At 56.6% G+C, this 26065-nt stretch overlaps 4 protein-coding genes across 14 annotated transcripts in view; 1 reads left to right on the top strand and 3 right to left on the bottom strand.

The window, feature by feature from the left end:
* Positions 1 to 27: 27 nt before the first annotated feature.
* Positions 28 to 6292, bottom strand: AMH (anti-Mullerian hormone). Of its 4 annotated transcripts, XM_082072301.1 has the most exons (8): positions 5826 to 6292; positions 5525 to 5644; positions 4834 to 4908; positions 4012 to 4545; positions 3094 to 3257; positions 2528 to 2651; positions 1825 to 2008; positions 28 to 1691 (listed from the first exon to the last, which is right to left on the bottom strand). In XM_082072301.1, the coding sequence occupies exons 4-8, from the start codon at positions 4307 to 4309 to the stop codon at positions 767 to 769; spliced, it is 1695 nt and encodes a 564-aa protein (XP_081928427.1). In that variant the 5' UTR covers positions 4310 to 4545; positions 4834 to 4908; positions 5525 to 5644; positions 5826 to 6292; the 3' UTR covers positions 28 to 766. The 4 variants fall into 4 exon arrangements, with proteins under 4 accessions (XP_081928427.1, XP_081928425.1, XP_081928424.1 ...); XM_082072299.1 differs by lacking the exons at positions 4834 to 4908; positions 5525 to 5644; positions 5826 to 6292 and having other exon boundaries at positions 28 to 1471; positions 1568 to 1691; positions 4012 to 4760; XM_082072298.1 differs by lacking the exons at positions 4834 to 4908; positions 5525 to 5644; positions 5826 to 6292 and having other exon boundaries at positions 4012 to 4760.
* Positions 6293 to 6420: 128 nt separating this feature from the next.
* On the bottom strand, positions 6421 to 13074 carry SF3A2 (splicing factor 3a subunit 2). Of its 2 annotated transcripts, none has more exons than XM_082072318.1 (9): positions 13055 to 13074; positions 10699 to 10864; positions 10262 to 10333; positions 9932 to 9978; positions 9411 to 9520; positions 8626 to 8675; positions 8173 to 8313; positions 7601 to 7669; positions 6421 to 6906 (listed from the first exon to the last, which is right to left on the bottom strand). In XM_082072318.1, the coding sequence occupies exons 2-9, from the start codon at positions 10822 to 10824 to the stop codon at positions 6574 to 6576; spliced, it is 948 nt and encodes a 315-aa protein (XP_081928444.1). In that variant the 5' UTR covers positions 10825 to 10864; positions 13055 to 13074; the 3' UTR covers positions 6421 to 6573. The 2 variants fall into 2 exon arrangements, with proteins under 2 accessions (XP_081928444.1, XP_081928443.1); XM_082072317.1 differs by lacking the exon at positions 13055 to 13074 and adding an exon at positions 11741 to 11817.
* PLEKHJ1 (pleckstrin homology domain containing J1) lies at positions 11847 to 18640 on the top strand. The gene is made up of 6 exons (XM_082072323.1): positions 11847 to 11976; positions 13078 to 13145; positions 14081 to 14147; positions 15525 to 15615; positions 15812 to 15875; positions 16239 to 18640. The coding sequence occupies exons 1-6, from the start codon at positions 11883 to 11885 to the stop codon at positions 16320 to 16322; spliced, it is 468 nt and encodes a 155-aa protein (XP_081928449.1). The 5' UTR covers positions 11847 to 11882; the 3' UTR covers positions 16323 to 18640.
* A 992-nt stretch (positions 18641 to 19632) lies between these two features.
* The window catches only part of DOT1L (DOT1 like histone lysine methyltransferase), a 64542-nt gene continuing 58109 nt past the window's right edge, over positions 19633 to 26065 (bottom strand). For all 7 annotated transcript variants that reach the window (XM_082072279.1, XM_082072276.1, XM_082072281.1 and 4 more), the window contains one exon: positions 19633 to 25481. Coding sequence is in view for 1 of the 7 variants with exons in the window: in XM_082072282.1 (XP_081928408.1) it covers positions 25474 to 25481 (8 nt within the window). In the remaining 6 variants the exon portion in view is untranslated. The remainder of the gene's footprint in view (positions 25482 to 26065) is intronic.

Consider the following 26065-nt stretch of genomic DNA (forward strand, 5'->3'; position numbering starts at 1 on the left):
GACGCTGCAGCGCCAAGGGCTGGTCCCGGCGCTGGGACGGGCCCAGGGGCTGCTCTGCAGGTGTCAGAGCTGCGGCCCCGGCGGCTCTGGAAGATGATCCGGGGTGGCCGGGCTCCCTGCCGAGCGGCGGGGCCGTGGGGCAGGTGCTTTGGCAGCAGCGTGTCCCCGCTCCATGGGTGGTGTGAGCAGCCCCGGAGCTGTAAGGGGACCCGGGAGCGGGTCAGCGCGGGGCGGTGCCGACGTGACCCGGCACCCAGGACACGTCCCTGGGAAAGGCTGGTTCCCGCGGGGGATTTTGCCTCTTGTTCTGCTTTGGCAGGCGGAGCCGCACGGCTGGTGGGGCTGAGTTAGGGGCTGGTAAACGGCCAGAGGATGCTGCCAGCTGGGGGGCCTGGAGGGAACAGCAGTTGCCCTGTCTGGCTGCTACAGGAACAGAAAGCAAGGGATAAATAACGTGTCCTGGCCGAAGCCATGAGCCTTGACCTCCCGCAATGGCCCCGCAGCACGTATACCCAGCCCAACCCCACAGCACAGCCCCACGGGCACCCCCGGCATCAGGAACGGGCAACGCTGGGCTGCGGGGCGGCCCCCAGGGACCAGGACGGCTACGGACAAACCCATAACTAGAGCGATGCTAACGAACAAACCGCGGGGAAAGGACACGCGGGGAGCTCCTGTCTCGGAGAGAAGCACCAGCTCCTTAGCGAGGGCGAACGTGGGTTGGGGGGAACGGGCCGAGGGCGAGTGGCGAGGCGAGCAGGAGCCTCTACCGACAGCCGCACTCCTCTGCCACCATGTTGGGGAACTTGCGGATCTCCAGCCCCTCGGCCGAGAGGCTGATGATGAGCTGGTCCGAGTAGCGGACGGGGACGCAGCAGGGAGCCCGCTGCAGCGGGGAGCCCCGCTCCTGCATGCCCAGCAGCAGCACCGTGTGCGAGTGGTAGCTGGGGACGCGCGTGGAGAGGGGCAGCTTGCAGGGACCCTCGCAGTTGTTGGCGGCGTAGACGGTGGGCATGACGATGAACTTGCGGTCGCGCAGGTCGATGGTGAGCTCCTGCAGACGGCAGTGGGCCTGGTGCCGCGCGCTGCGGTTCTGCCGCAGCACCTTCCTGCGCTCCTGCCAGCGCGCCCGCACCGTCTGCAGCGCCTTCAGCAGCAGCAGCGTGTGCAGCTTCCCTGAGCCGGGCGGCCGCTGCTCGCTCTGAGCCTGGCCCGGCCCCGGCGGGTAGTAGCAGAAGCTCAGGAGATGCTGGAAGAGCCCCGTGTTTGCTTGGAAAGCCGGGATGTCCCTCAGCTCCTGGATCAGCGCCTGCAGCTTGCCCAGCAGCAGCTGCAGCACGGTCCCCTCGGGCTGCCAGCCCCCCAAGTGCTGCTCCAGCACGGCCCCGCTGTCCTGGGGGAAGAGCAGCACCGAGGGCTCCTCCGACTGCACCAGCCGCTCCAGCGCCGCCTCCTCCGACAGGTTGAGCAGCTGGTGAGGGAGGGTCTCCATCACCTGGAAGTCCAGCCAGTGCTGGGAGCTGGGCTGGGTGGGCGGCTCGCTGGAGGGGCTGGGCGGGCTCAGGACCTGCCGGATGAACCGGGTCAGGATGCCCAGGAACTGGCTGCTGGCGCCGGGCGCTGGGGACGAGACGTTGCCCTGGCTCGGGGCGGTGGGGGACGGCAGCTCCTCTGGCTCGGGCTGGGGGGGGCTGTGAGGAGAATACGGGGAGGGTGACAGGGACCCCTTGTGCCCAGGCCCCGCCCCACATCCTCCCACCACAGTCCCACAGGAGAAGGACTGGGGCTGCCCCTCTCCTCCCCCAGCCCCCATGTTTTACAGACCTGAGCTGCGGATACGGAGCCACGTCCAGCACCCCATCAGCAGAGAGGTAGGAAGAAGGGCCCAAAGCCACCTCCTCCTGCCATGACCTGGCCAGCAGGAGCAGCACGGGCGTCATCCTGGTGAAGCACTTGTCATCAGAGCCAAAAAGGAGCTGCTGGACTTCCGTGGGGGTCAAGGGGGCACCTGGGGGAGAGAGAAGCAGGTGAGGACAGTGATACAGAATCATAAAATCATTTTGGTTGGAAAAGTCCCTCAAGATTGAGTCCAACCATCCCCCACCCCGGCACTGCCCCATGTCCTGAGAACCTCATGTCCGTCTGTCCAGCCCTCCAGGGATGGTGACTCCAGCACTGCCCTGGGCAGCCTGTTCCAATGCCCCACAGCCCTCTGGGGAAGAAATTGTTCCCCACATCCAACCTCAACCTCCCCTGGCGCAACTTGAGGCCGTTTCCTCTGCTCCTGGCGCTTGTTCCTGGGGAGCAGAGCCCGACCCCCCCTGGCTCCAAGCTCCTTTCAGGCAGTTCAGAGATCAGAAGGTCTCCCCTCAGCTCCTGTTCTCCAGCTGAACCCCCCAGGTCCCTCAGCCGCTCCATCACACTTGTGCTCCAATGCACCAGGGTGTCCCACAGCCCCTCATTATGGAGAGCACCCAAACACCCAAGGCAGGACCCAGAGGACAGGGACATCCCCCCATGTCCCTACCTCCCTCTCCTCGGTGCCTGATGACCAGGGTGGCCTCGAAGCTGAGCCGCTCGCTGCTGCGGGTCACGGACGCTCCGGCAGCTCCCAGGACCAGGTACCGGCTGCCCCTGCCTGGGCAGACGCTCTGCAAGGGGGGAAAAAGCGACGGAGCACCGAGGGTGCGCGGGAGGCACCGCGGGGGACACGCTCAGATGCCCCCGCGCTGCGGTCCCTGCTGGGTGCGGGTCACCCAGCCCGCGGTGTCCCCAGCCAGCCCGGCCCGGTCCCGCTGCTGCTGCCCCGGGGACCTGCGGACCGGGCTGGGGACACCGCGCTGTGCCCGTGTCCCTGCCAGCAGCTGGGGACAGGGAAACAGCACCATCTTCAGGCACCGCCAGCCCGCCGGACGGCAGAGATGCTGAGGGGGGGAACGGGACTGGGACAGGGAACGGGACTGGGACAGGGAACGGGACTGGGACAGCGTGGGAAAGGGATGCGGAAGGGGTGGGAAAGGGACAGGGCCAGCAAAGCTGAGACCCCACACACTCCTCCAACCCCAGGCCCGGCTCCCCGGCCGTGTCACCCACCTGCTCCCGCGCCAGCCCCGGGCCGCTGAGCAGCAGCTCCGCGGGGTGCGCGGCGGCCCCCGGGTAGAACAGCAGCAGCGCTCCCCGCAGCTCCCCCAGCGACCAGCCCACCTGGGCCTGGAAATCCAGCCCGAACCGCAGCGTCACCTCCGCCGCCCACTGCACTGCGGGGACAGGACAGGACGGGGTCAGCGGGGTGAGGAAGGGGTTTGGGGCTGAGCACCCGTCCCGGCGGTGGTCAGAGCATCGGGGACAGGGGCCAGCGGGGCACGGGGATGCGGCAAATCCCCTTCTCTGGTTTGGGGGTTGCAGCGGGTGAACCTGCAGCCCCGGTGAGCGGAGCTGCCGCGCTCCCAGAGCAGTAAATTTTAATGGGCAGAACCCCCTGCAAATCGCTTCTCCCGTGGCAGCTCCGCCGGTGGCTCGGGGACATCGCGGCTGTTTGTGAAAGCCAGCAGAGCTCCCGGGGAAGAGCCGCTTCCCCCGCTGCCCGGGGCGGGCGAGCTCGGCTGGAAACCCAAAACCCAGGAGAGGAGGAAGAGATTTCAAGGAAAGAGAAACAACCGTGACCCTCTTGCTGCATGGGCTCAAAACCCGGGGTTCAGCCAGGGTGCCCCCCCTCAAGCACAGATCTCATCCCCGAGATGGGACAGAGGGACATGTGCCCAGGACCCAGAGCCATTAAGGCAGAAAGTGGTAAACACTCATCATCTCCAAAGCAGAGCAGAAGCCACCTGGGCGTGAATCCCAGGCAGGGACAAGCCTCCCTGTGCATCAGTGCTGTCATCACCGCTGATGCTTCTTAAAGGCATTTTACTGCACCACTTTGCTCGTTTTTCAAAAGAACCCAGCCCCGCAGATGAAATCCTGTGTTTAAATCTGCCCGGCGCAGCCTGGGCACGGGGGTTTCTCACCAACCTTCCTCCAGGTGCAGCACGAGGAGTCGCTCGGGCCCCGGCTCCCGCAGGTGCGCGTGGATGCGCCGCAGGGGCTGCAGAGCAGCGCCCGCGTCCCGGCCCGGGCACAGCCCCAGGGGCTCCGGCTGGGTCCCGTCCCAGCCCGTGCGCTGGCTCAGCAGCCTGATGAAGCCGCTCTCGTAGCGGGTGAGCACCCCCACCACGTCCAGGTGCCGCGGGCTCGGCCCCTCCTGGTCCATTTTCACCCGGCAGACGGGTCCCTCCAGCCCCCCGAGCGGCCACGGGTGCCCCGTGTCCATCCAGCCCGTGGGCCCATCCTCGGCCACCCCCCAGAGGCATCTTGCTGCTGGGCTGGGCTTAGAAAAGAGGCGAGGAGCAGCGGGCGCCCTTGATCTCACCGCCAGGCTGGGTCTTGCTCCCTCCTGTAAACTCGCATTTTCTCTCTTTGCTTCATGTCCCGGCTCCCCTGGCGGGCTCAGCTCCAGCCGGGCGACTGGGGAAACCCTTTCCCCTTCGCTCCCCGTTTTGGGAAATGCTGCAGAGGGGAGTGACAGCACCAGGTACGGCAAAAGCACCCTGAGAGCAGCCTCCATCTCCCGCTTCCACTCCCCACGCTGGGGCAGAACGGAGGACGCGTCTCCCTTTTAAAAACCGGTGGCCTTGAGTTGACAACGCACAACACACCTCCCCTGAGGAACTCGAAGGCTGTCAGGCCCGAGAGGAGGGAGGGATGTTTTAAAGAAACTTTTTTGTTCTATTTTTGGGTTTGCAGCTAGAATTGGAAACGTAAAAAAACAAAAGAAGTTAAATATGTTTCCCTTACCCGTAGGGATGCACGGCCTTGACTTCAGATGTTTTCTACCGGAGGATGGATGTTGAGATCTTCATGGGGACCAGACTATTCCCATCAGTGGTGAAACAGCAGGAGGGAACAATGAGCCAGAGGAGGAGGAGGGGGACAAAGGCAGATAATGGGCAGAAACTAAGTAAATGTATGGAAAGAGTTCTCCTCTTGGGGGTGGAACCTCCCCCCTCAGCTGGCACCTCGCGGGGGCTCTTAACCACCCCCGGCTGCTCCCACCTGGACAGGACAATCTCACGGGTGACTTTGAACGCTTTAGTCTTGACTTCAAAAGTCTCACAAGTCTGAGCACAAGTGGGATGGGAGCGGCTGAGGGACCTGGGGGGTTCACCTGGAGAGCAGGCTGGGGATGGGGAACCCTCCTCTGCGGGAGCGGTGACAAACACACACCTGGCACTGGGGAGACCTTATTGTGGCCTTTCTGGACTTAAAACGGGCTGGTAAAAAAGGTGGGGACAGACCTTTGAGCAGGGCCTGTTGTGATAGGGCAAGGGGTGATGGTTTTAAACTAAAGGAGGTAGATTCAGGCTGGACATGGGGAAGGAATTGTTGGCCCTGAGGGTGGTGAGAGCCTGGCCCAGGTTGGCCAGAGAGGTGGTGGATGAACCGTCCCTGAGACATCCCAGGCCAGGCTGGACGGGGTCTGAGCAACCTGAGCTGGTGAAGATGTCCCTGTCATGGCAGGGGGGGCACTGGGGGAGCTGGGACGGTCCCTTCAACACAAACCATCTGTGATCCTGCACTGAGATGCCCCAGTTCAGTGAAACGAATCCTGGAAAGGACAGAGAAGAGAAATCTCAGACCTTAATGGGAACCAAATGATTGCTTAAAGGAAACATTCAGTATAAATAAAACCACAGATGACTGAAAGCTTGCCAAAGCTAACCCAGCGGTGGGAGGATAGAGACAAAAAAAATCGGACATGACAGCAGGTGCTTCATAACGGTACAGACATTAATGAATTACGGGTTCACAGGCGTGGGGAGGAGGCGGCAGCTGCTGGGGAAGGAGGATTCTGTGCGGAACCGTCAATGAAATCCCAGCCAGTGCTTTTCAAGGCCGCCTGAGCGGGAGCCCAAACCCATTTTCTTGTATAGATGATTCCAGCTTCGAGCTGGCGCCACCTGAGCTCCGGTCGCAGCAGCGACGGCAACCCTAATTCAGCAGGAAAATCAAGAATTGGATGTAGAAAATTCTGCTGTGATTACCGGGGAGGCAGTGAGAGGATCCTTTCCGTGTGTCAAGTCTCCCCCTCACCGAATAAACAGCTCGATAAAGGACTTCAGTTGAATAGCAACTGATTAACTGGCTGCTAATTAACGGGATGCGCAGTTTGAGGGGGGTTAACATGCTACCAGCGCAGCTGGGCTGGGGCTGATGGAGCCGTTCCGTCAGGAGGAGGTGAAGTGCCAAGCGATTTCCAATCCTTTGCCTCCTCTTTGGAGAATTTCCAAACTATAACCAGGCTGGGAATATTTTATGCACTTAAGGGCTAAAGAAAGTTGAAGACATGGCAACATCTTTAACCAAGACACAGGAAAACAGAGAGAAAGGAAAACTGAAAAACCTTTTAATGAACCTACAGGATTGAGTCCAACTCACGGGCCTAAAAAACTGCAATATTTCTCTGAATCAGTCGTGATCTGCGTATAAAAAGAGACGAGCGAGAGGGGTCCGGTGGGACAGAGTCCAGTGGGGGCTTCAGTTGGAGGGCGGTGGGGGGGGGATGGCGCCCGGCCCCTCGGTGGGGAGCGGGGGCCTCATCATGGGCGGCAGAGGAGCCGGGGGGGGGACGCCGGGCGCTGGCGGCAGCTGCGGCGGCACCGGGGGCGGCGGCACCGGGCCTGAGGGGGGCATGGGGGGCAGCGTCAGCCCCCCCGGCGGCGGCGGCGGCAGCGAGTCGGGCAGCGGCGGCCGGGGGGGCAGCCCGTTCATCAGCGGGGGCGGCGGCGGCCGCTTCACTGTGGGTGGCCCCGGTGGGAGGTTTGGGGGGGCTGGTGGCTTCTCCATCTTGAAGTGGAATTGGAGGAAGAACTGGGGAGAGAGGAGAGAGGAGAGAGAAGGGAGTGGCTGATGCTCAGGACAACCCTGTGCTGTCCCCAGCGTGGCTGCTCGGCCTCTGGGAACAGCTCAGAACACCCTGGCCCAGCACCACCACATTCGGGACTTGCCCAAGTCTAGTCCAGCGCTTAACTCCTCTGAAACCGGTTCTAAGCACTAAGCTCCCTGTGACGGGGTTGGTAACCCCACTATTCACTCGGCCCCTGCTCTCATGTGCGATACCAACGAGCAGATCCACGCACGGGCCCAGCGCAGGCAGCTCCGTGCAGGAAACACGTGGCCGGGAGCTACAGAGAGGACACATCAATGTTTTACACCGTCCCGCTGCTGCTGACAGCACCGAGGATTCCGCCTCCTGCATTAAACCTCACAAAGATCAGACACAGGAAGATCTTTCTGGCAGGGGGTCACTGCAGGGCTGCAGTGAAGGAATGAAGATTTTACAATCATAGAATCCTTTTGGTTGGAAAAGCCCCTCAAGATCAAGAGTCCAACCATAACCCACCCCTGGCACTGCCCCATGTCCTGAGAACCTCATCTCCGTCTGTCCGGCCCTCCAGGAATGGTGATTTAACCATTTCGCACCAAAGCCAGCCCGGATATAACCCACCTGTGCTCTCCCGCATCCCCTCTCCCGCTCCCTCTCTCACCCGCAGTGCTCAGGTACCTGTTTGGTTTCCCTGTTCCAGTGGGTCCAAAACTTTCCTTCTGCCTTGTCGATTTCTCTGCTTGGCACCTGCAACCAAAAAAGCCCCAGGAGTTATTATTAGCACCACCAGATTAGCTCAACGGCCCTTTTTAGCACCAAAGCCTGTGAGATAAGCGCAGTTATTCCAGGCGCCTGTGAGATTCGCTCGTCTCGGATGTTATTAGATAGAGACGGGGGCAGGAAAGAATTAAGTTACTTCCCTATCGGTCAAGGACAAGTGTGCTGGCAAGAAATCCGCTCTTAACATCTGCACGGGCCGAGGAGCAAAGCCCAGGCGGCTCCTCCCTGCACCAGTGGGCTCAGCGGCTCCCAGAGCTCAGCGCACAGCCTGCTCATCAGGCCACAGCCCTCCGCCAATCCTCCGCAGGGCTTCATGCCTTCCAGTCACATCTTCTCACCCCCACTTTCCACTCCGCGAACCCTCCGAAGGCTAAAATGGCTTCTAGTCTATAAGGACGCTCACTGGGAATTGATATCTTGGAAAATCCGGTCACTTCCCCACCGGGCAGTGAATGAATCCCCAGGCTCACCTTGAAGGCGATGGTTTCGTAGGGCTCGGCCGCCATCAGCAGGTACTGCCAGCGCCTGTCGGGCGGCTCGATGCGCTGCTCGTAGGCCGACATGAACCGGTGCCGCGGCATGATGCTCTCCGCGATCTCCGGATAATCGATCTGCCGGGCAGCATCGCAGCGTTAAGGAGAAAATTCCCCTTTTCGCTCCCCCTTTGTACCAAACAAACCCCCCATCTACGAAACGTATCGAGAGATCAGCTACAAACAGAAAACTTTGTGTCCAAAGGAAACAGCGAGTTGGCTACAACTGTGGATTTGCCTCCGCAGAGAGCAGCAGAGGACTAGCCTTTTTTTTTTTTAATTCCTTTTTTTTTTTTTAATTAGTATTTAATGAATCCTGCAAAGAACTGCTCATTTAGCAGCACTTTTACCTGGATAACCCAAACCCCATGAGTTTGAACAGTCCCTCACCTGGAAGAGGAGGCTCTGCTGGCCTGTTTCAGGGTCTCTCTGTTTGGTCACTGTAAAGAAAATGAAGCTCAATACGTCATATCGCAGGGTCAGAGCAACGTTATTTCCACCCTAAGAAACACACAAAGCTTCTAACAGCAAAGCATTGTAAGATTTTTCTCTTATTTATAGAAAAAAGGCCACACTGTCTTGAACCGAAGGATCTCTACTGGAATTCAGCTGCTGTGGGGGAAAGACACCGAGCGTTGCAGAGCAAAGGCAGGAGATAACAACGCCAAGTTTTGTGCTGAAGGCCAAAACAAGGAGGAATTCAGAGAAAAAAAATCAAGCCATACACGCAATGAGTGATTTATGAGCATTAGGCAAAGCACAATAAAAGGAGAGACTGAAACAATGTCATCATCTCCCGCACGGCTCCGAGTAAGAGCTGAAAGACTCAGACATGTCGATCTATTATTAAAACGGTTCCAACTCGAGCGTCAGCAATAAAGAGACGTTCCACGGGTCATTTAAACAATAAAGGACAATCAGGAGATGGGGCCATATCTTATTCATGGGCAGATCTGCTAAAAAGGCTGATTAATAATTCACTGTGCTCTGGGCAAGCTCTGGAAGGCATCAGGTATCTCTTAAGTGTCTTCCAAAATAGAACCAGATTGGGAAGGTTTTCTATATTTAAGGGCTAAGGGAAGCTGAACAATTCTGGTGTCACTTCACGCACATCTGGTCGGGGCCAAAACAGACCAGGGGGTTGAAGGAAAAGGTTCTTGCTGGAAATCTCCCACCTTTATAACCCGGTCGTCCAATTTTCACAAATTTCTTCACTTCTACTTTAACTTTCTCCGGCGCGGGCTGGGCAGGGGCTTCTTTGGCTTCCTTTGCAGCTCGACGGGCCCTGGAATTGTTTGAAATGTGCCAAATTTAAAAGGTTAGCCGCTCTTGTTTTGAAATGATACACAGAGAGAAAAAAACCCCACAAGCCAGTCACCTAAACCAAAGCAAACCAGAATTCTTACAATAAAAACCACGAAATGGGGTCAGTTTTGGGCCCCTCAGCACAAGAAAGACCTTGAGATGCTGGAGCGAGTTCAACTGGCTTTGAGCTGGAGCTCAAAACAGCTCGTCCACCCCATTTTTTGGAGCAGCTCTGGGTTCTGCCCCCCAGCTGGGGGGAACAAATACAACCAAAGAACAGACAGACACACAAACAGCCTGTGCTGCTGGAGCTCAGGATCTACGGATGCACCCAAGTTCCTCTGGATGTGCTCAGGGAAGGAGAATAAAGCTACAGCAGAGAACGACTTACAAATTGGTCTGATGCTTCTTCCCCTGGGTATGCGCCAAGTAACTGCCCTGAAATGAAACACAAGGTGGAAGGAAGTGAAATGGAGGCAGGACTGTCCCTGCACTGACAGCTCCTGTCACAGAGGAGAGACTATCCTGTGCTGACAAGGATGTTTTAATCCTCAGCAGAGAGGAATCTTAATCAAAAAATGCAGATTTCTGACGGCTGAACTGTCACAAAGTGTCAGGTTTGATGCCACCCGCCCAGCAGCTCGTCCCCAGGCAGGTCCCAGGTCCTGGTGCTTGATTATTGTAAAACAACCACTGTGGATCAAGGCAGCTCCTCACTCACCTCATTGTTGTGCAGCGTCAGGCACAGCTTGCACTCATAAGAACCCAAGTGGTTTTTCATAAAATAAGGGTCCTAGGAAGAGAATTATTTAAGTTACAAGCAAAACACACAGCGAAATAACAGAATACTCAAAATAATGCTGAACTTTGGCTGCTCTGGGAGAACTGAGTTTGTAGATTTAAATTAGCAGCATAACTCTGCTTAAGGACTATGAAAAGAGCAGCAAGAACAGCTTTGTTAATTGGTGACGAGAGCCATAAAACAGTATAAACCCAAACAACTCCTAAGAAAACTGAAAATAACATAGTAATAACTACTCAAATACATGAGTCTCTGTTCGGCCCCACCACAAACGTTCCTCATTCAACTCCCATGTTATCAGAAACAGAAGTAATTTAATTCTGACCCACAACTCTCCACAAGGTCTCCGCGCTCACCTTGTTGATGTCGATGGTTTCCAGCGCCAGCTGCCGCAGCCGCTCCCGCCGGTCCCGGTTACTTTCCGAGGCCGAGGCGACGCCTCCACTGCCGGTTTTACCTCCAGGGCGATGCTGAAAATCCATGATTGGGCCTTGGGGGCTTCAGGTGCTTACGGAGAAAAGTCTGGAAACGCAAAGAGAAGCGATGTGAGCGGTGACTAAGGCCTCTCCTAAGCTCACAGCGCGATTTAGACCTGGCCCTAAGGACACAACGAGCAGCACGAGCGCTGCCCTGGGCACGGGAGGTGACTCCAAACACAGCAGGTCTTGTAGCGCTGCCTCCAGCAAGGGAAACGATCCCAGATACCAACCCGCAGGCCCTTCCCCGCTCCTCAGCCCTTTCTTCTGCACAGAGACAACCAGGAGCCCCCAGCCCCCCGGGCAGGGAACAGCCCCAGAAACTGTCGTGGGGCGAAGCCCCATCCCCACTGCCCCAATGTACCCCCACGCAGCCCCAAACCCTCTGCGAGGGTCAGACCCCTGCTCTGCACACTGTCCCCAAATTCCTGCTGAGGTCCCAGAGTCCCCTCGTCCCTCAGCAAAGGGCCAACCCCCCCCATAAACAACACGGGGGAGACCTTTGCAGGAAGGACACAGAGACCCCCAACCCCTCAGCGACGGCCAACCCTCAAACACCCCCGACCCCTCAGCGAGGGCCAACCCTCAAACACCCCCAGAGCCTCAGCGAGGGCCAACCCTCAAACAGCCCCAGACCCTCAGCGAGGGCCAACCCCAAAAACACCCCCAGACCCTCAGCGAGGGCCAACCCTCAAACAGCCCCAGACCCTCGGCGAGGGCCAACCCTCAAACACCCCCAGAGCCTCGGCGAGGGCCAACCCCCCGAACACCCCCAGACCCTCAGCGAGGGCCAACCCCCCAAACACCCCCAGACCCTCGGCGAGGATCAGCACCCCCGCAAACACCCCCAGCGGGGGCCAAGCCCCCCGCGAACACCCCCGGCCCCTCAGCAAGGCCCAGGCCCCTCTCCCGCCCCCCGCACCCTCAGCCGGGTCCCCCCGCTCCGGCCGCCGCTCCCGCGCTGCCCCCGACCCCGCGCGGCTTCCGGTTTCCGGCGCGAGCGCTGCCGGGGCGGGAGGCGCGGTTCCGGTTCCGGTGCTGGGCGCGGCCATGGGGCGGCGGCCATGAGGTACAACGAGCGGGAGCTGCTGAGCCTGGCCCGGCAGCCCGCCGAGAAAGCGGCCGAGATCCTCATGAGGCTGCCCAAGAAGGGGAGCGGTGAGCGAGGGGCTGGGGCACCAGCGTGATGGGAGCGGCTGAGGGACCTGGGGGCTCAGCTGCAGAACAGGAGCTGAGGGGAGACCTTCTGATCTCTGAACTGCCTGAAAGGAGCTTGGAGCCGGGGGGGTCGGGCTCTGCTCCCCAGGAACAAGCGCCAGGAGCAGAGGAAACGGCCTCAAGTTGCACCAGGGGAGGTTGAGGTTGGATCTGGGGAACAATTTCTTCCCCAAAGGGCTGTGGGGCATTGGAACAGGCTGCCCAGGGCAGTGCTGGAGTCACCATCCCTGGAGGGCTGGACAGACGGACATGAGGTTCTCAGGACATGGGGCAGTGCCGGGTGGGTTATGGGTGGATTCCATGATCTTGCAGGTCTCTTCCAACTGAAGTGATTCTGTGGTTCTGTGACCCGGGGGGCGGGTGCAGACGGGGCAGGGCCGGGGGTGACTGGAGCTGCTGGGGGGACGTGGGGAGAGGGGCTGGGAGAACTGGGGGCCCTGGGGGTTGTACTGGAGAAGCAGGGCTGGGAAACTGGGGGTGGGAGCAGAGCGTGGCTGGGGGCGTTGGGACGGGGGGGGCAGCACTGGGGACACTGGTGTGTAAGGGGTGGGAGCACCAGTGGCAGCTGCTCATCCGGAGGGTACAGGGCTGGTGTGGAGGTGCCGTGTTTGGGCTGGTCCAGGCTGTGAGAGACCAGGGGCGCAGAGAAAAAGGCTTTTTCCTGGAATTTCCTCCCAAACCAGCATGGGAGGACAAGTGTTAAGAAACGCCTTCCGCTGGCCAGGCCCTTCCCTCTCCAAGGACCGCGTCCCACAGAGGTGACATCTGTGCAGGGGCTCCCCGGATTCAGAGCATTCCCAGGGTGGCTGAGGCCCCGTCGTGTCGCGTGTGTGTCTTTGATGAGCCCACAGGCTCTGCCAGCCCAGAAGCCACTCAAGAAGCTGCAAAGTGACTCTTGTCACCCCGTGGCCGAGGGCAGCCCGGTGTGGGGGTCCCTTCCCGCGCCAGCTGGGGGGCACCAGCTTTTCTAGGAGCAAAAATCTAACCCGTAGCGGAGCTTCCCCAGTCCTCCCCTCACCTCAGCGCTCTTTTTCTTTGCAGTGTTGAAGAAGCGCCTTGTGAAGCTCGTCGTCAACTTTCTCTTCTACTTCCGGACAGACGAAGCCGAGGTGCGGAATCTGTTCTTCCTGTTGTTTGTTTTCCTCCCTCTCTCTTCTTTTGTCTGTGAATTGATCACGTGGGCTTTGTGAAATGAGGCGGTAACAGGTGCCGCAGCCAGGACAGGGCAGCCACGTTTCCTTGTCCAGCAGCGCTGCCACCAGCCACCCCCGGTTGCTTCTCCTGGGAGCTTGGAATGAACCTTTTAAACAAAACCATTGCCCCAAAACTTGCCAAAGGTGGGGTCTGTAATGTTTGTCTGTAGGACTCTGCCTTATCCTGCCAAACTGGGAAGGGAAAGCTTCTATTTTGCTCTCCCGGGAGAACAATCAGCATTTTCTTCCTTTTTACAGCAGAAATTTTACTTGCTGACTGTTACTGGGAAACTTTTGTGGCCAAACCCTGTTGATATGGAGGGTGTTGGTCTCTCCTCCCAAGTAGCAAGTGACAGGAGAAGAGGAAACGGCCTCAAGTTGCACCAGGGGAGGTTGAGGTTGGATCTGGGAACAATTTCTTCCCCAAAGGGCTGTGGGGCATTGGAACAGGCTGCCCAGGGCAGTGCTGGAGTCACCATCCCTGGAGGGCTGGACAGACGGACATGAGGTTCTCAGGACATGGGGCAGTGCCGGGGTGGGGGAATGGTTGGACTCGATGATCTTGAGGGTCTTTCCAACCAAAATGATTCTGTGACTCTAAGTAGAAATGTTTAACACCTAATTAACATGTGCAACATGTTACAGGGCAGGCAAGCACGGTGAAGCACCTCAGCAGGTACAAAGAGCTGGTTAAAAGCACAGGGAACATTCCTGCAATGAGGCTGAATTGCTTTAAGTGTAGCAGCAGGCGATGAAAGCTGTTTAAAAGGCTCTGTGCAAAGTCTGGGGGCTCTGGCCGCTGCAGCGCGGGTGGAAGACGCGGGTTAAACCCTCTCTCGGGTGTTTTTCAGCCCATCGGAGCCTTGCTGCTGGAGCACTGCCGCATCGCCAAGGAGGAGGAGAACGTCTTCTCCATCAGTGAGTCCCTGTGCGGTTCCTCACGGCAGATCGTGCTGCAGAAACGGGAGCGTCGTGCTGCTTCGTGCCCGCTTTGCCCTCCGTTTCTGTGCTCACGGTGGGGTTGGTGCTCCTCAGCCTTCCTCCTCCTCCTCCTCAGCAGGGCTGGTGCTCCTGAGCCCTCCTCCTCCTCCGCTGCCGCGCGTTGCCCCGTCCCAAGGACAGCGATATTAATTTCATCCGTATTTCGTCGCTGTGGGATTTGCACAGCTGCACAGGAGGAGAGAGGCGGTAACAGCAGACAGACCACAGCTTAGCGCTCGTGCAAATCCCTCTCCGGGAGGTTTGGTACTGACAGATCGCCGCTTCCGTGCGGTTTATCATAAAAAATGAGCCTCAGATAAACCATCTGCCGGGCTAATCTCGCCCCGCTCCTCCCGCCGCAGTTTGTCCTTGTGTCGATAGCCGCGGCTCCAGCTGGCTCGTGCTCTGTCGTCCTTTCATCCAACAACTAATCATTGTGCCTGAGGTATGTGGCGAAAATAACAGGATGTTTCTCCAAGGCCGCCGCTGTATCTTTTGGCCTGGCCGTCGGGCACAGCTGCTTCGCTGTGCAGAGCTCGGCTCCTTTAGCCGGGAGGGCCTGCAAAGGACCCTCACGCAGCCTGAACAGACCCATCTCCAAGCACCATGTGCTGATTTTCTGGGGCTTGAGGACTGTAGGGAGCTCTGGTGACTGAGGATTTGTGAGAAAATTGTTAAAATGGTTGGTGGTTGGTGCAGGTTGTCCCCGCTGCGAGGTTTGGTGCGGCCTGACCCAGTTCTGTCCCCGCAGCAGCCGGGGCCGTGTGCGCTCTGTACCGACGAGCAGAGCTCTGGGGACAACGTCGTTAATTCGATGTCCTGATTCTGTCTTGGTAAAGAACTGGAGCTGCATGGGGACTTGCTTTGCGCTGTGCACAGTCCCGAATTCCTCGAGCAAAGACAGTTTGGCGCCTCCTCTGCGTGCATTTCAGCTCCTCAGAGTGCTGCCCTGTGCGTGTATCAATATCGCTTCCTCGAGGCTGATCTCCACGCAGGTTATTAGATCTCCGGTGACTGTTTGCAAGGAGGCTCAGGGAGTTTTGGTCCCAAATCTGGCTGTGTTGCTCTGGTTCTGTTCTAGAAGTTGCTCTTTTCAAAGCCTCTGGTTGGCGTGAGCTGCAAACTGTGCAGCTGCTCAGGGCCAGGCAGGAGCCACCCGGGGTGTGGGAGAGGGGACGGGACCGCGGTACCGGCTTGTTCACAGCTCGTCGTGAATGAACGGGTGGGAATTGTGGCATGGCAGAGCCTGGGGAGGGAACAGGGCAGCGCAGGCAGCTCTGCCGGGACCTTCAACCTTTTCCTTATCCCGGGCAGGTTTCATCGAGGAGCCGGAGAGGAAATACTGCTTTGAATGCGACAGCGAGGAGCAGTGTCGGGAGTGGATCGAGGCGCTCAAACGAGCCAGGTGGGCTGAGCCGCTGATATGGGCTCTGCGCAGTGTGCTCCGTGCTGCTTGTTTTCGGGGCTCAGCTTGTGGGGAACCCGGAGAGGAGAGCGGTTGTCTCCTCCTGAGCAAACTTCCCTGCAGCTCTAAATAGCAGCTGGAACTTCTCCACATCCGTTCCTGCTCAGCGGCTGTGCCGTCTGTTCCTGTCTTGCAGCTACGAGTTCATGAGGAGGAGCTTGATTTTCTACCGGAATGAGATCCAGAAAATGACGGGGAAGGTGAGTCCCGCGAAGGTGGCTTGTCAGGTGGGTTTGGGCTGGAGCAGGCGCTGGAGATCTGGCTCAGCTCCAGCCCTCACACACACACACGAGGTTTGCAGGTCTTGGAGCTGCTGCTCACAGCCCAGCCAGGCTCCTGGCACGTCCCTGCTCCAGGTGACAGAGGTGGCCGCAGCTCCTGGACCTGCTGTGTCCTCCCTGGGGGCCGCTGGACTTTCTGCACCAGCAACAGCAGCCGGGGCGGCGCTGGGGGGACTCCAGCACGCGACTGGAGCCGCCGGCCCCGCGCTGGGCTAGCTGAGGGACAGTGTCCCGCTGACTCCCCTGTCCGTGTCCCACCGCTGCCCCCCCTGTGCCCCACAGGACCCCCTGGAGCAGTTCGGCATCTCCGAGGAAGCCCGATTCCAGCTGGGAACACGCAAACCAGAGTCCCCCGGCCTGGGCTGAGCCGGCTCCTGGCCCCGCAGGGTCAGCGACCCCACCTGGGAAGAACCGCAGCAGTTCCCCACAGTGCTGACCAAGTGACTTTTTAATTTATTAGCCAAATAATTTTGTATGATTTTTTTTTAAAGCTAATTCATTGCACATTCCCACTTGCCGTGGAGGCAGTTGAGCATAACCACTCCCTGCTGACGGCATCAAACCCCCGCGGCTCCTCGGGGGAGCAGAGCAGGGGTGGGACAGAGCAGCACCTGCTGTCCTCGAGCTTCTGGGGCAAAACCGAGCTGGCTCCAGCGCTTCCCTTCCTCTCGCCCTCTCCTGCCAGGAGCTCCTGTCTTTTCTGCTTCAGGATCCTCCTGCAGCCTCCCAGGGCTCCGTGGAGGGTTGATGCTCCACTGGGTTGTGTTTCTGTGCTTGCGGGGTTAACCCCGTCACGCCCTGTTCACTGCAAAACCATTTCGGTTGTCAAGAGCCACCGGCAGAGCCCAGTGGCCGAGGGCTGAGGCAGGAGGAGCAGAAACCTCGGGGACGGAGGAGACGTCCCCTGCAGCGTCTGCGCAGCCACTAGCGCCAGCGCTTTGGGGTTGTTTCCTCCTTCTTCCCTTCTCTGGGCAGGTGCTGCTAATTCCTAGGGGTTTAATGAAGCCCAGGCCATTAGCGCAATCTCGGAAATGCATTAGAGACCAAAGCTGCAGAGCACAAGGGAGCGAGGGGAGGGCTGAGAGCTCTGCGTTGTGCTCCTGCCTCCCGCTGCAGTGCTGGGGGCTGGGCTAAGCTGGGCCGTTTTCAGAGAGAAAAACCAGATGGAGGTTTGTAAAGATGAGATGGAGGTTTGTAAAGGCAGGAACTGCTCCCCTTGGGCTGGATGTTTGAGCTGAAGGGCGAGCAGAAGTTAAGCCGGGAGCGCAGCATTAATGCTTCGTTCCCTGAGCCGCTGCTGCAGCTTTTCTCCCTTTTGTGAGTGTCTAAAGAGCAGAAAACTCTGCCAAGGTCGGAGTGAGCGCCAGGGAACCAGAACAGAACCTTCCTGGGGCTGCTGTGACCGGGAGATAAGCGTGAAGGAGCAGCAGAGTCTCTGCACCTTTAGCCAGCGGCTGCGCAAAGAGAACTGCCCGAGGCTGCGGCTGCAGCAGCTGCCCTGGAACCAGGGCAGAAACAAGAGCCGTCATGGAAGCTTTAGTGGCCCGGCCTCCCCTCCTTACCTCATGCTGCTGGGTACCGGGAGAGCGGCAGATGTCACTGATGCTTTATGTTTAACCTCAAAGGCCCCAGATTTTTCCTTTTCCAGATACTCCCTTTCCCTTCAGTCGTTCCAGGCTCCAGAAATTACCAAAGTAAGCTGAGGGCATGACAGGGTGGGAGCAGAAAATGGGGCAGTTCTGGAGACAGATGGCAACTCCAGGGGAAGCAGCAACGAGGGATTAACAGCAGGAATGTACGAGAGCTTGTGCTGTAGGGAATTAGTGTCCTCAAATGACTTTAAAGTGCATTTTAATCCTCACAAGCCTACTCTGCTTTACCTCAGTGCAGGGGCATGTTCTTGACATGCGGGGGGCATATGCAGCAGCTTTACTTACTGTGAAAAAGAGATTTGTGTGTCTGGTTGCTCAAGAGAGGACGGATGGACACGCTGTGGGATAATCGGAGCTGCGCGGCGGCTGCTGCGTCCTCTGTAGGACGGGCCGAGGGCTCCAGCGCCGCAGGTATCGCAGATCGTGCAGCTCCGGCCGGCACAATGTCCACGTCCAAACGCGGCTCCCCAGGGTTCAGCGTTGGTGAATTCTTCAATATGCAAAGTCAACCTGTAAATAACCCAAACCCTGGGAGTTCTGCCAACATTCAATCAATTCCCACGCGCTTCCCGTGCTGCGGGGAGGCGCCACGGCTCCGCCAGCACCCACGGCCTTAATTTCTGTGGGTTGAGCTGACACCCCCCACCTTCACTGTACAGAAAATGGGCATTTTATGTAGGTGTTCTAGGGAACGGTCGCGTGAGCGAGAGATAATCCCAGCAATGACATTTCTTAACTGAATGTAAAACAAATGCTGTGAAGTTACCTGGGCCAGGGCCAGTAACTGGTCAGATAGCGCTGGACACGGTTGGGTTTCAGGAGCGAGGGAAGATGGTACTTTTAGACACTGAGATCTGCATCAGCTGCTGGTGATTTATAGACAGTTGTTCATTTTTCATCCTCCGGTCACTCCACGTTTTGTGCTCCAGGGGCCTGTTCCAACGAGCGCTGTGTCCAGGCTCCCTGACCGCGTACGGAAGCCAGTGAGCTGTTGTACATTGCACATTTCCAATAAAAACTTGTTTTAGTCTTTGTGGCGGCCAGAGCTGTTGTAAGAAACCACGTTTGCAGGGGAGGGGCGGCTGGAGCGAGTTCAGGGGCTGGTGCAGCCCAGGAGGGACGGGCAGGAGGTGGCACAGCTGGGGTCACCACCAGATCGGCTGGGCTGGAAGAGACTTTCAAGATCATGGAGTCCACCCATAACCCACCCCCAGCACTGCCCCATGTCCTGAGAACCTCCTGTCCGTCTGTCCAACCCTCCAGGGATGGTGACTCCAGCACTGCCCTGGGCAGCCTGTTCCAATGCCCCACAGCCCTTTGGGGAAGAAATTGTTCCCAATATTTGATCTAAGCCTCCTGTTCTCCAGCTGAACCCCCCAGGTCCCTCAGCCGCTCCCATCACACTTGTGCTCCAGCCCCTCACCAGCTCCGTTCCCTTCTCTCAACTCGCTCCAGCACCTCAAAGCTTTTCATGGTGTGAGGGGCCCAGGAGTGGGGGCGGTGGGTCATGTCCCTCTGTCTGAGTGAGTGACATGGGTCAGGGAGGCTGCGTTTTGGGGTGTCAATGGGGGGCCCTGGCCAGAGCGAGCACATGGGACCTCCCAGCCGGGCAGTCATGGAATGAGAATCACAGAACCATTCTGGTTGGAAAAGATGGTCAAAATCACCAAGTCCAACCATAACCCAGCATCCAACCTCAACCTCCCCCGGCGCAACCTGAGGCCGTTTCCTCTGCTCCTGGCGCTTGTTCCTGGGGAGCAGAGCCCGACCCCCCTGGCTCCAAGCTCCTTTCAGGCAGTTCAGAGATCAGAAGGTCTCCCCTCAGCTCCTGTTCTCCAGCTGAACCCCCAGGTCCCTGCACGAATCCTACAGCAAATTGGCAGCTGTCACATCCCCTGTTCAAACTGGGGGCAGTTTTCCACCGGTGAACAGGAGCCGGCACCGGGGGGTCCGTAATGTCACCGGGACCCCGAACCGGCCCGAGCGCCAGCGGCTGCTGCTCAGTGAAACTCCACACCAGGTCGGTGTATTAAAATACAGACACTTTAATATAAAGACAAAACTTCAAAGCATCGTTTCAATTACAAATCAAGGTAAAGACACAAGAAATTAAGTGGAGGGAAGGGAGGAAAACAAAACAACCCAACCCTAACTCTTACATTGTGGAGAATTAGAAAGGCAGGATGGAAATATATATATTATACGTACATATATACACACCAGAAGAATTCACGCTACTTCTATGGAAGAATAAAAGGAATGACGGGACAACTTACCAGTATAAAAACAAAAAGATAAATTAGGGGGAGTTTGAATTTTAAATAATTCAGTTTAATAGGCTAAATTATATAAACTAATACCTATTCACTAGGAAACATCCCATATCACTGCCCTAAGAAAATGGGTTGTTTTAAAAAAAAATCCATTGCCAAATGGATTTTTATTAGTAGTTAAAAGTTTACGAATCGATTCCTGAGCAACAGCGACCGCCCCGTGTCCCGTCCCATCCGCCCCACAACTCACACCAGACCTAAAACCTGGGGTTCATTGGAAATCCAGCACTTAATGATGAACAGGTTCACAAAGCCAACGGGATGATCACCCCATCCACCCTTCCTCAGCAACTCCAGACACAAACCTCTTCCAAACCGTTTGCACCAGAAAAGCCAACAGATGTACCTCAAAAAAAACCAACCAAAGCATCACAAACTTGAGAACTTCAGGGTTTGCATCGTAAAAACTTGGAATTTTCAGATTTGAGTTTGAGTTTCAACTATAAAGACCTTCAGAAACCTCTTCAGAAAGAGGGTTGCGAGCAGCAAATAGACCGGAGAAGTATTTCCCATTTGTTTTTTTGTCTCGAGTTTAAGCCCTGAAGTTCACAATAGCATTTCTATTGAAATATTCAGTCTAAATAGATACTTATATAACGCATAAGGATAAATAAAATACGGCACAACAACATTTTAAAAACCGGGAATCCGCTCCCCGAAAAGCCCAATTCTTGCCATGTTTTCCTCAGTGCTGCAAGGATAGTTCACAAAAACACCGTCTAGTTCCTCCTCCCCAAAGGGTTATTTAAATGCCATTATTTGCAGCCCACCCCACGACGAGAGGAATCGGCGCTTGGAGCTCTCCATCCTCTTTATGTTTTTGGCTCAGGCAAAACAACACAAAGCAGAACTTTTCGAGATGGTGTGAGCTGGGATAACTCCCTCCGAGAAACCAATAATACATCAATAACGGTCGGGTTCCCATACCCTGCGTGACAAGGACCGATCTCAACACAGATTTATCAACCAAAACTTCCTGGTGTCGGCTCCAGCATTAATCAAGATTCCCAAATCCCCATGAGCGGCTCTTTGAGCAGCACCCGGGTTGTGGTGATGGAATTAGTTGTGTTGTTAATGATTGGAGGTGATGAGCACCAACCCCAAGGTGATGAGCACCAACCTCAAGGTGATGAGCACCAACCCCAAGGTGATGAGCACCAACCTCAAGCGCTTGAGCCGGTTGGGCTGCAGGAAACGCTCCCAGCTCTGGGAACAGGGAGGGGACAGCAGGACACGGCCACACAGCCCCCCCAGGGGACATCCTGGAGCACCGCGGGGACACGGGTCTGAGCGCCACAAAGAGCTGGGGCCTCAGAACGAAGTCGAGGAGATGGACACGTGTGCTGGGACTGTCCCCCAAAAACCAAAGAGACCCCGCGGCAGAGCCGGCTCTGCTGGGACGTCCCGCTGCTGCTTTGTAAATACACAACCCAGGCGAGAATCGAAGCGCACGCGTCCCCTCCTGCTCAGCAGATTTCTGCTGAAGAAGCGTCGTGCTCGGGTATTAAGTTTGGCTAAAGAAAGAAAGGAGCAACTCAACGCTTTGACTTGAGATTAAGCGAGCGTGTGAGGAACAGCTGGGGGAGTTTCAGGGCGAGGGGCGTCCAGCCCTGGGGTTGGAAAGACAAGATCGAGCGGCTGTTGCTGCGAGGAAGGCAGGACAGGGAATGGAACAGAAGAAACCATTTCAATGTTTGGCCAAGAAGACCTGAGTTCCTGCTATTAGGAGAAACTCGAAGCCAGGGCCGTGTCTCTGAACCTCAGGTACATCCGGGATGTGCTGCGGGCCCCGGTGTTGGCAGCTTCCCCTTCGTCGCTCTCCCGTTGTATCCTGTTGTATCCACCACTTGAGCCAAGAGGGGTGAGGACACTTCCCCATCGTGATCCTCACCTTCCCAAACGAAACAGCCGCGTTCGCACCAAAAGAGGCGACGCAGGGGCCGCTCGGCTTCCCTGTAACACCAGCCACGCCGGCCCAAACCTCCACCAGCCCAACCCTCCGCCCTCCAGCGACGTTTTCCCTCGGCCACGCAAACAAAGCAGAGAAACCTGCCTGCGGAGCGGCCCAGACACCCTCGGCTAACGGAGGAATCGCTGCTGAATGACTAATGGGCGTCTGAATTCAGTGCCATTGGAGCGGCAGCTCGGAGCACGGTGGGCGTCGGCGATCGACCCTGGCAAGCGCAACCCGGAGGTAACAAATCACCACAAAAGGAAGAATCCACGAGGCGCGTTCCAAGGCCGACACTGAGCGGCGGGCGCAGGTTTCACTCGGCGCAAGGCTCGGGAGGTTCCTTGGCTTTGGCCGTGCCCGTGCTCCGTTTCCCTCCCGACGAGCCCTCGCTGGCAGCGGAGCAGCCGAGCGCAGCGGCAGGATGTGGTCACGCAGAAGGAATTCTTTCTTGGAACTGGCTGCTTGGCTTTGATCACTCCAGAGTTGCTCCAATTATTGAAAACAGGTTTCAGACAGCGGGGTCACGAGGGTGTTATTCTTGTCGCCATACAGATGGCATCTCAACATCTCAAAGAGCTTTTCCTACAGCACGGAGAACGCTCCCCTCGTTCCGCAGGCAGAGGAGAAACAAGTTGAACCCGCCCGAGATTCTCACAAAGCAACAACAATTAGGGACACACCACCACCAATCTCTTGGCAGCAACATCTCTGAAGACGTTGGTCCAAGACCTGCGCTCACCCAACTGTGCTCTCAGGCCCCTTGAAGCTCCTCTGAGCGGGATCCACCGGCGCCGGAGCAGACGCTCAGCAGCTTCCAACGCTTCCAGGTGTGTCCCAACTACACCTCTACTCCTGGGTCAGTGTCTGGTTTCCTTTGGCCTCCCCGGTGACAGCTGGAGCGTCACAGGCTCAAAATCCCGCGTAGTTGACAACATCTCGATAGCGCAACGGGCAGTGCTGGAAACCGACCCCAAAGGTGCCGCAGGGGATGAGGGGGGTCTCCAAGGAGTCTCAGAGGGGTCTCCGAGGGGTGTCAGGGGGGTCTTGCTTTTCCACCGCGCACCGAGGACAAACTCCTTGCCTGGGCTCTTTGCTCCAAAGTCTCATAAAATCCTTTAGGCTGTGAAAGACCTTTAGGATCATGGAGTCCCACCACAAACCCAACATCGCGACGTCCACCAGTAAACCACGTCTGACAGTTGCGTCTTGCTCCCCACGCACCGATTCCCAAAATGCTCTGAACCTGGGGCCAAACCACGTCAATTCGGTTCCTTCTCCATCTCCGGACCCTCCCCACACACACCGGTGAGAGCGGCTCGGTCCCGCTGGTCCTGCGGGATGTCGCCACGGTTTGCGATGGAGGGAGGCACAAGGTGTCCAGGGAGCACTGTCCCTTTCCAGAGGAGCTGCGAAAAGCAGAGCGATTAGAAGCTTCTACTTGCATTTCCTCATGTCATCAGGGATATAAATTACAGGGGGAGATGTAACGAAGGCTGCCGCCCGTCCCGCGGTTGCTCGGGCCCGTTCCGCTTCGGCTGGGAAGGACAAAACTCCGGTTACCCAGGACCTGCCCAACTCCCAGCTGCAAAACATCTGGGTTACATTGTCCTCCTGGATTCCAGGACATACACTGTGCACGGCTTCTACTAGAAGCTACTGGATGTTTCTCAGCTATCACCCTCGGAGCATTTTCTTCTATTCTGCCCTTTTCCAGGTTCTCTCTCAGCAAGAGCAGCGCCGGCAGAGCCTCTCGCAGGCGCAAACCGTCCCCATCTCCAGGGCTGCCAATCCCTTCCCTTTCCAGCGAATGAGAAACCAAAGTCAGCTCGACAGCTTCTGCGCGCAAAGGGAATCAACGCCACAACCACGCTTTGCCCTAAATCTCCACCGAGATCGCCAGGGGTGGGAGGAAAGGGCCGGGAGACCGGGAGGGTTCACCTGCTCCAGACCCAGGAACTCCCGGCTTTTGTGAGTGGGGACACGGGGACGCTCATTAGGGAGAACTAACGAGCCCAAGGGCAGCGGGAGCCTCTGACGCAGCCAGTGCTGCTGCTCCGAGCACCGGGCTGATGTTTCCCAAAGCATAAATGGGTTTATTTCTAGTCATTCTGCTGTTGCAATCCCCCTTCTTTAACTGTAGTTTAGTTTCTTGGTGCTTGGGCCGGTCTGAGCTACAGACCAGCGTGATTTCTACTTAATGGATCATCCTTCTCCTCACTTTGTGCACTCGAATAAATAAGTTTTTCTTTTTTTTTACAAGTTTACTGTGCATTGTACAATCTAAAAATAAATGAAATAAAGTATATGAAATTTATAGCTTTTCATCACATCTCTATAAAATACAGCCGCTGCTCGGCGCGGCGCTTTCTGTACACACACAAGTCACAACACGAGCCACTGCAGCGGGTTGCGGCAGCGCGGTGAGCTAGACCGCCGTGTTTTTGTGAACTACCGTTTAGACCTACGTAAAGCAAAGAAATACAAAAGCGAAAATGCACTTTGTCAATAAATGCGCACGGCTAAGCCATTTCTGAGTCAAGTATCAAAACCCTACTAACAAAATACATTGTACTTGGAACAAAAAGAACCCAAAACAACAAGGTGAGAAAATCTGCAGCCTGCCCCGGTACAGAAACAACGTTCAGGCGTCCCAGCGCAGGGTGGGAGGGCCTGACCAACACCAGTGATTAACCACCCTGTTCATATGCCAACGGCACCCCAAAAACAAGTTACCAGACCAGCCACCAGCATTCACAGTGACTCCAGTGCCACCAGCAAGCGCAAATGGCCCAGGGAAGTAGTTTGAACGGGACAGGACTTGAATTGCTGCTGTTTAAGCTGTGCCCACGTGGGCTGAGCTCAGCTGGGCCGCCCCGGGGGTTGAGCGGCCGCCCCAGAGGGGAGTTCTGAGCTCTCGTTAGGAACGAGCGCAATTAAAAACCACCCAGTTAACAGAGCACCTGGCTCGGCTCCGATTAAAACGCAACATCGGAGAGGAAAGTGCTTTTCTCCGCAGCTCGCGCTGCCGCAAACCAAGCGGGTTTTGGTATATGAACAGAGTAAGTGGAATAAATAAACTGCAGAGCTTTCTGAGAAGCGGGTTTGGCGTTGGTCAGCCCTCCGAGTTCAGCACCAAGGGTTCAAACGAGAGGCACAGTTCTGACAGATGAAATAGCACCGAGAGGAGGCTCTTTACATCTCTGCTGGTGTGCCAGTCCTTTATTATCCAGAGAATTTCATAAGAAGTCGTATTTTATGACTCTAGGTGGAATAAAATAAGTCAAAATTGTTTTCACTTTAAAAAAAGATAAATACTTTATCTAAACTATCAACAATACAAACTGGAGCTTTAAGCGTTTCTTTTGCCTTTTTTTTTTTCTTTTTTTTTTTTCTTTTTTAACTCAGATTCACAGTAAATATTCTTTTCTCTGTTGTTTAGGTCTTTTATGGTTATATTTTGTCCAGTAGTAAGAGAGTAGAAACCCCTGCACAGGCCAGGTGAGCACCTTTCAGTGGAAGCCGAGTGAAGTTGGTCCACGTTGTCCTTGCATAGGTCACGTTGGGCTGAGGTAGAAATCCTAGTTACCTGCACAACGGGAGAGGAAGAGACTCATCTAAATCAAGAGACAAAAACCCGCGGCGCGTTAGATGCGTCAGACGTTTCTACATCGCTCCCGTTGCTCGCGGGGCAGCTCTCGACCCAACCGCCATAAGACAGAAAGGTGACAAAGTGACACCTCCCCTCCCTGTCGCAGCTTTTAACGCTTTCTGCCAGTGTCACCGTATGGAACTCTGTCCTGCAACCTTTTTCTAGCACACGCTAATCTGCTTGGAGTTTTTTATTACATGATGAGAAGCAAAGAAGATTATTATAGCCCGGCATTCCCGATTTCAGCCTCAGTTCATCAAGGACTCTGAGCACACGTATTCACGCCAAAGTCATTGAAACTGCTCAAATATGGGACCTGTGTCCAAAGGTCACACGGAGAGGGACCATATCTATGGTCCACCTGTCACAAACCATCTCCTGGGAGAATTATTTCTGCCCCACAACCCAGTTTGGTCACCCAGCTACTGTTCTCCATGCGTCACCTTTGTGCCTTGCCTCTTTGCGGCAGGGACCACATCCAAACCCCCTTGTCCCTCCATAGAACGTCCCGAGTTGGACGG

The sequence above is a fragment of the Streptopelia decaocto genome (genome assembly GCF_964273445.1).
Source record: "Streptopelia decaocto genome assembly, chromosome: 24".
Lineage (NCBI taxonomy): Eukaryota > Metazoa > Chordata > Aves > Columbiformes > Columbidae > Streptopelia > Streptopelia decaocto.

What these genes read in the sequence shown, in the direction of transcription:
- AMH (XM_082072298.1), bottom strand. Translation starts at nt 4,603, where the DNA reads ATGGAGGCTGCTCTCAGGGTGCTTTTGCCGTACCTGGTGCTGTCACTC. An exon ending in CGTGCTGCACCTGGAGGAAG is followed by an intron (nt 3,258 to 4,011) that starts GTTGGTGAGAAA and finishes CTGTCCCCGCAG; the next exon opens with TGCAGTGGGCGGCGGAGGTG. An exon ending in CGGGGCTGGCGCGGGAGCAG is followed by an intron (nt 2,652 to 3,093) that starts GTGGGTGACACG and finishes CCCCCCTTGCAG; the next exon opens with AGCGTCTGCCCAGGCAGGGG.
- PLEKHJ1 (XM_082072323.1), top strand. Translation starts at nt 11,883, where the DNA reads ATGAGGTACAACGAGCGGGAGCTGCTGAGCCTGGCCCGGCAGCCCGCC. An exon ending in GCTGCCCAAGAAGGGGAGCG is followed by an intron (nt 11,977 to 13,077) that starts GTGAGCGAGGGG and finishes TTTTCTTTGCAG; the next exon opens with TGTTGAAGAAGCGCCTTGTG. An exon ending in TCCGGACAGACGAAGCCGAG is followed by an intron (nt 13,146 to 14,080) that starts GTGCGGAATCTG and finishes GGTGTTTTTCAG; the next exon opens with CCCATCGGAGCCTTGCTGCT.
- SF3A2 (XM_082072318.1), bottom strand. Translation starts at nt 10,824, where the DNA reads ATGGATTTTCAGCATCGCCCTGGAGGTAAAACCGGCAGTGGAGGCGTC. An exon ending in AAACCATCGACATCAACAAG is followed by an intron (nt 10,334 to 10,698) that starts GTGAGCGCGGAG and finishes TTCTCTTCCTAG; the next exon opens with GACCCTTATTTTATGAAAAA. An exon ending in ACGAAACCATCGCCTTCAAG is followed by an intron (nt 7,670 to 8,172) that starts GTGAGCCTGGGG and finishes TTTTGGTTGCAG; the next exon opens with GTGCCAAGCAGAGAAATCGA.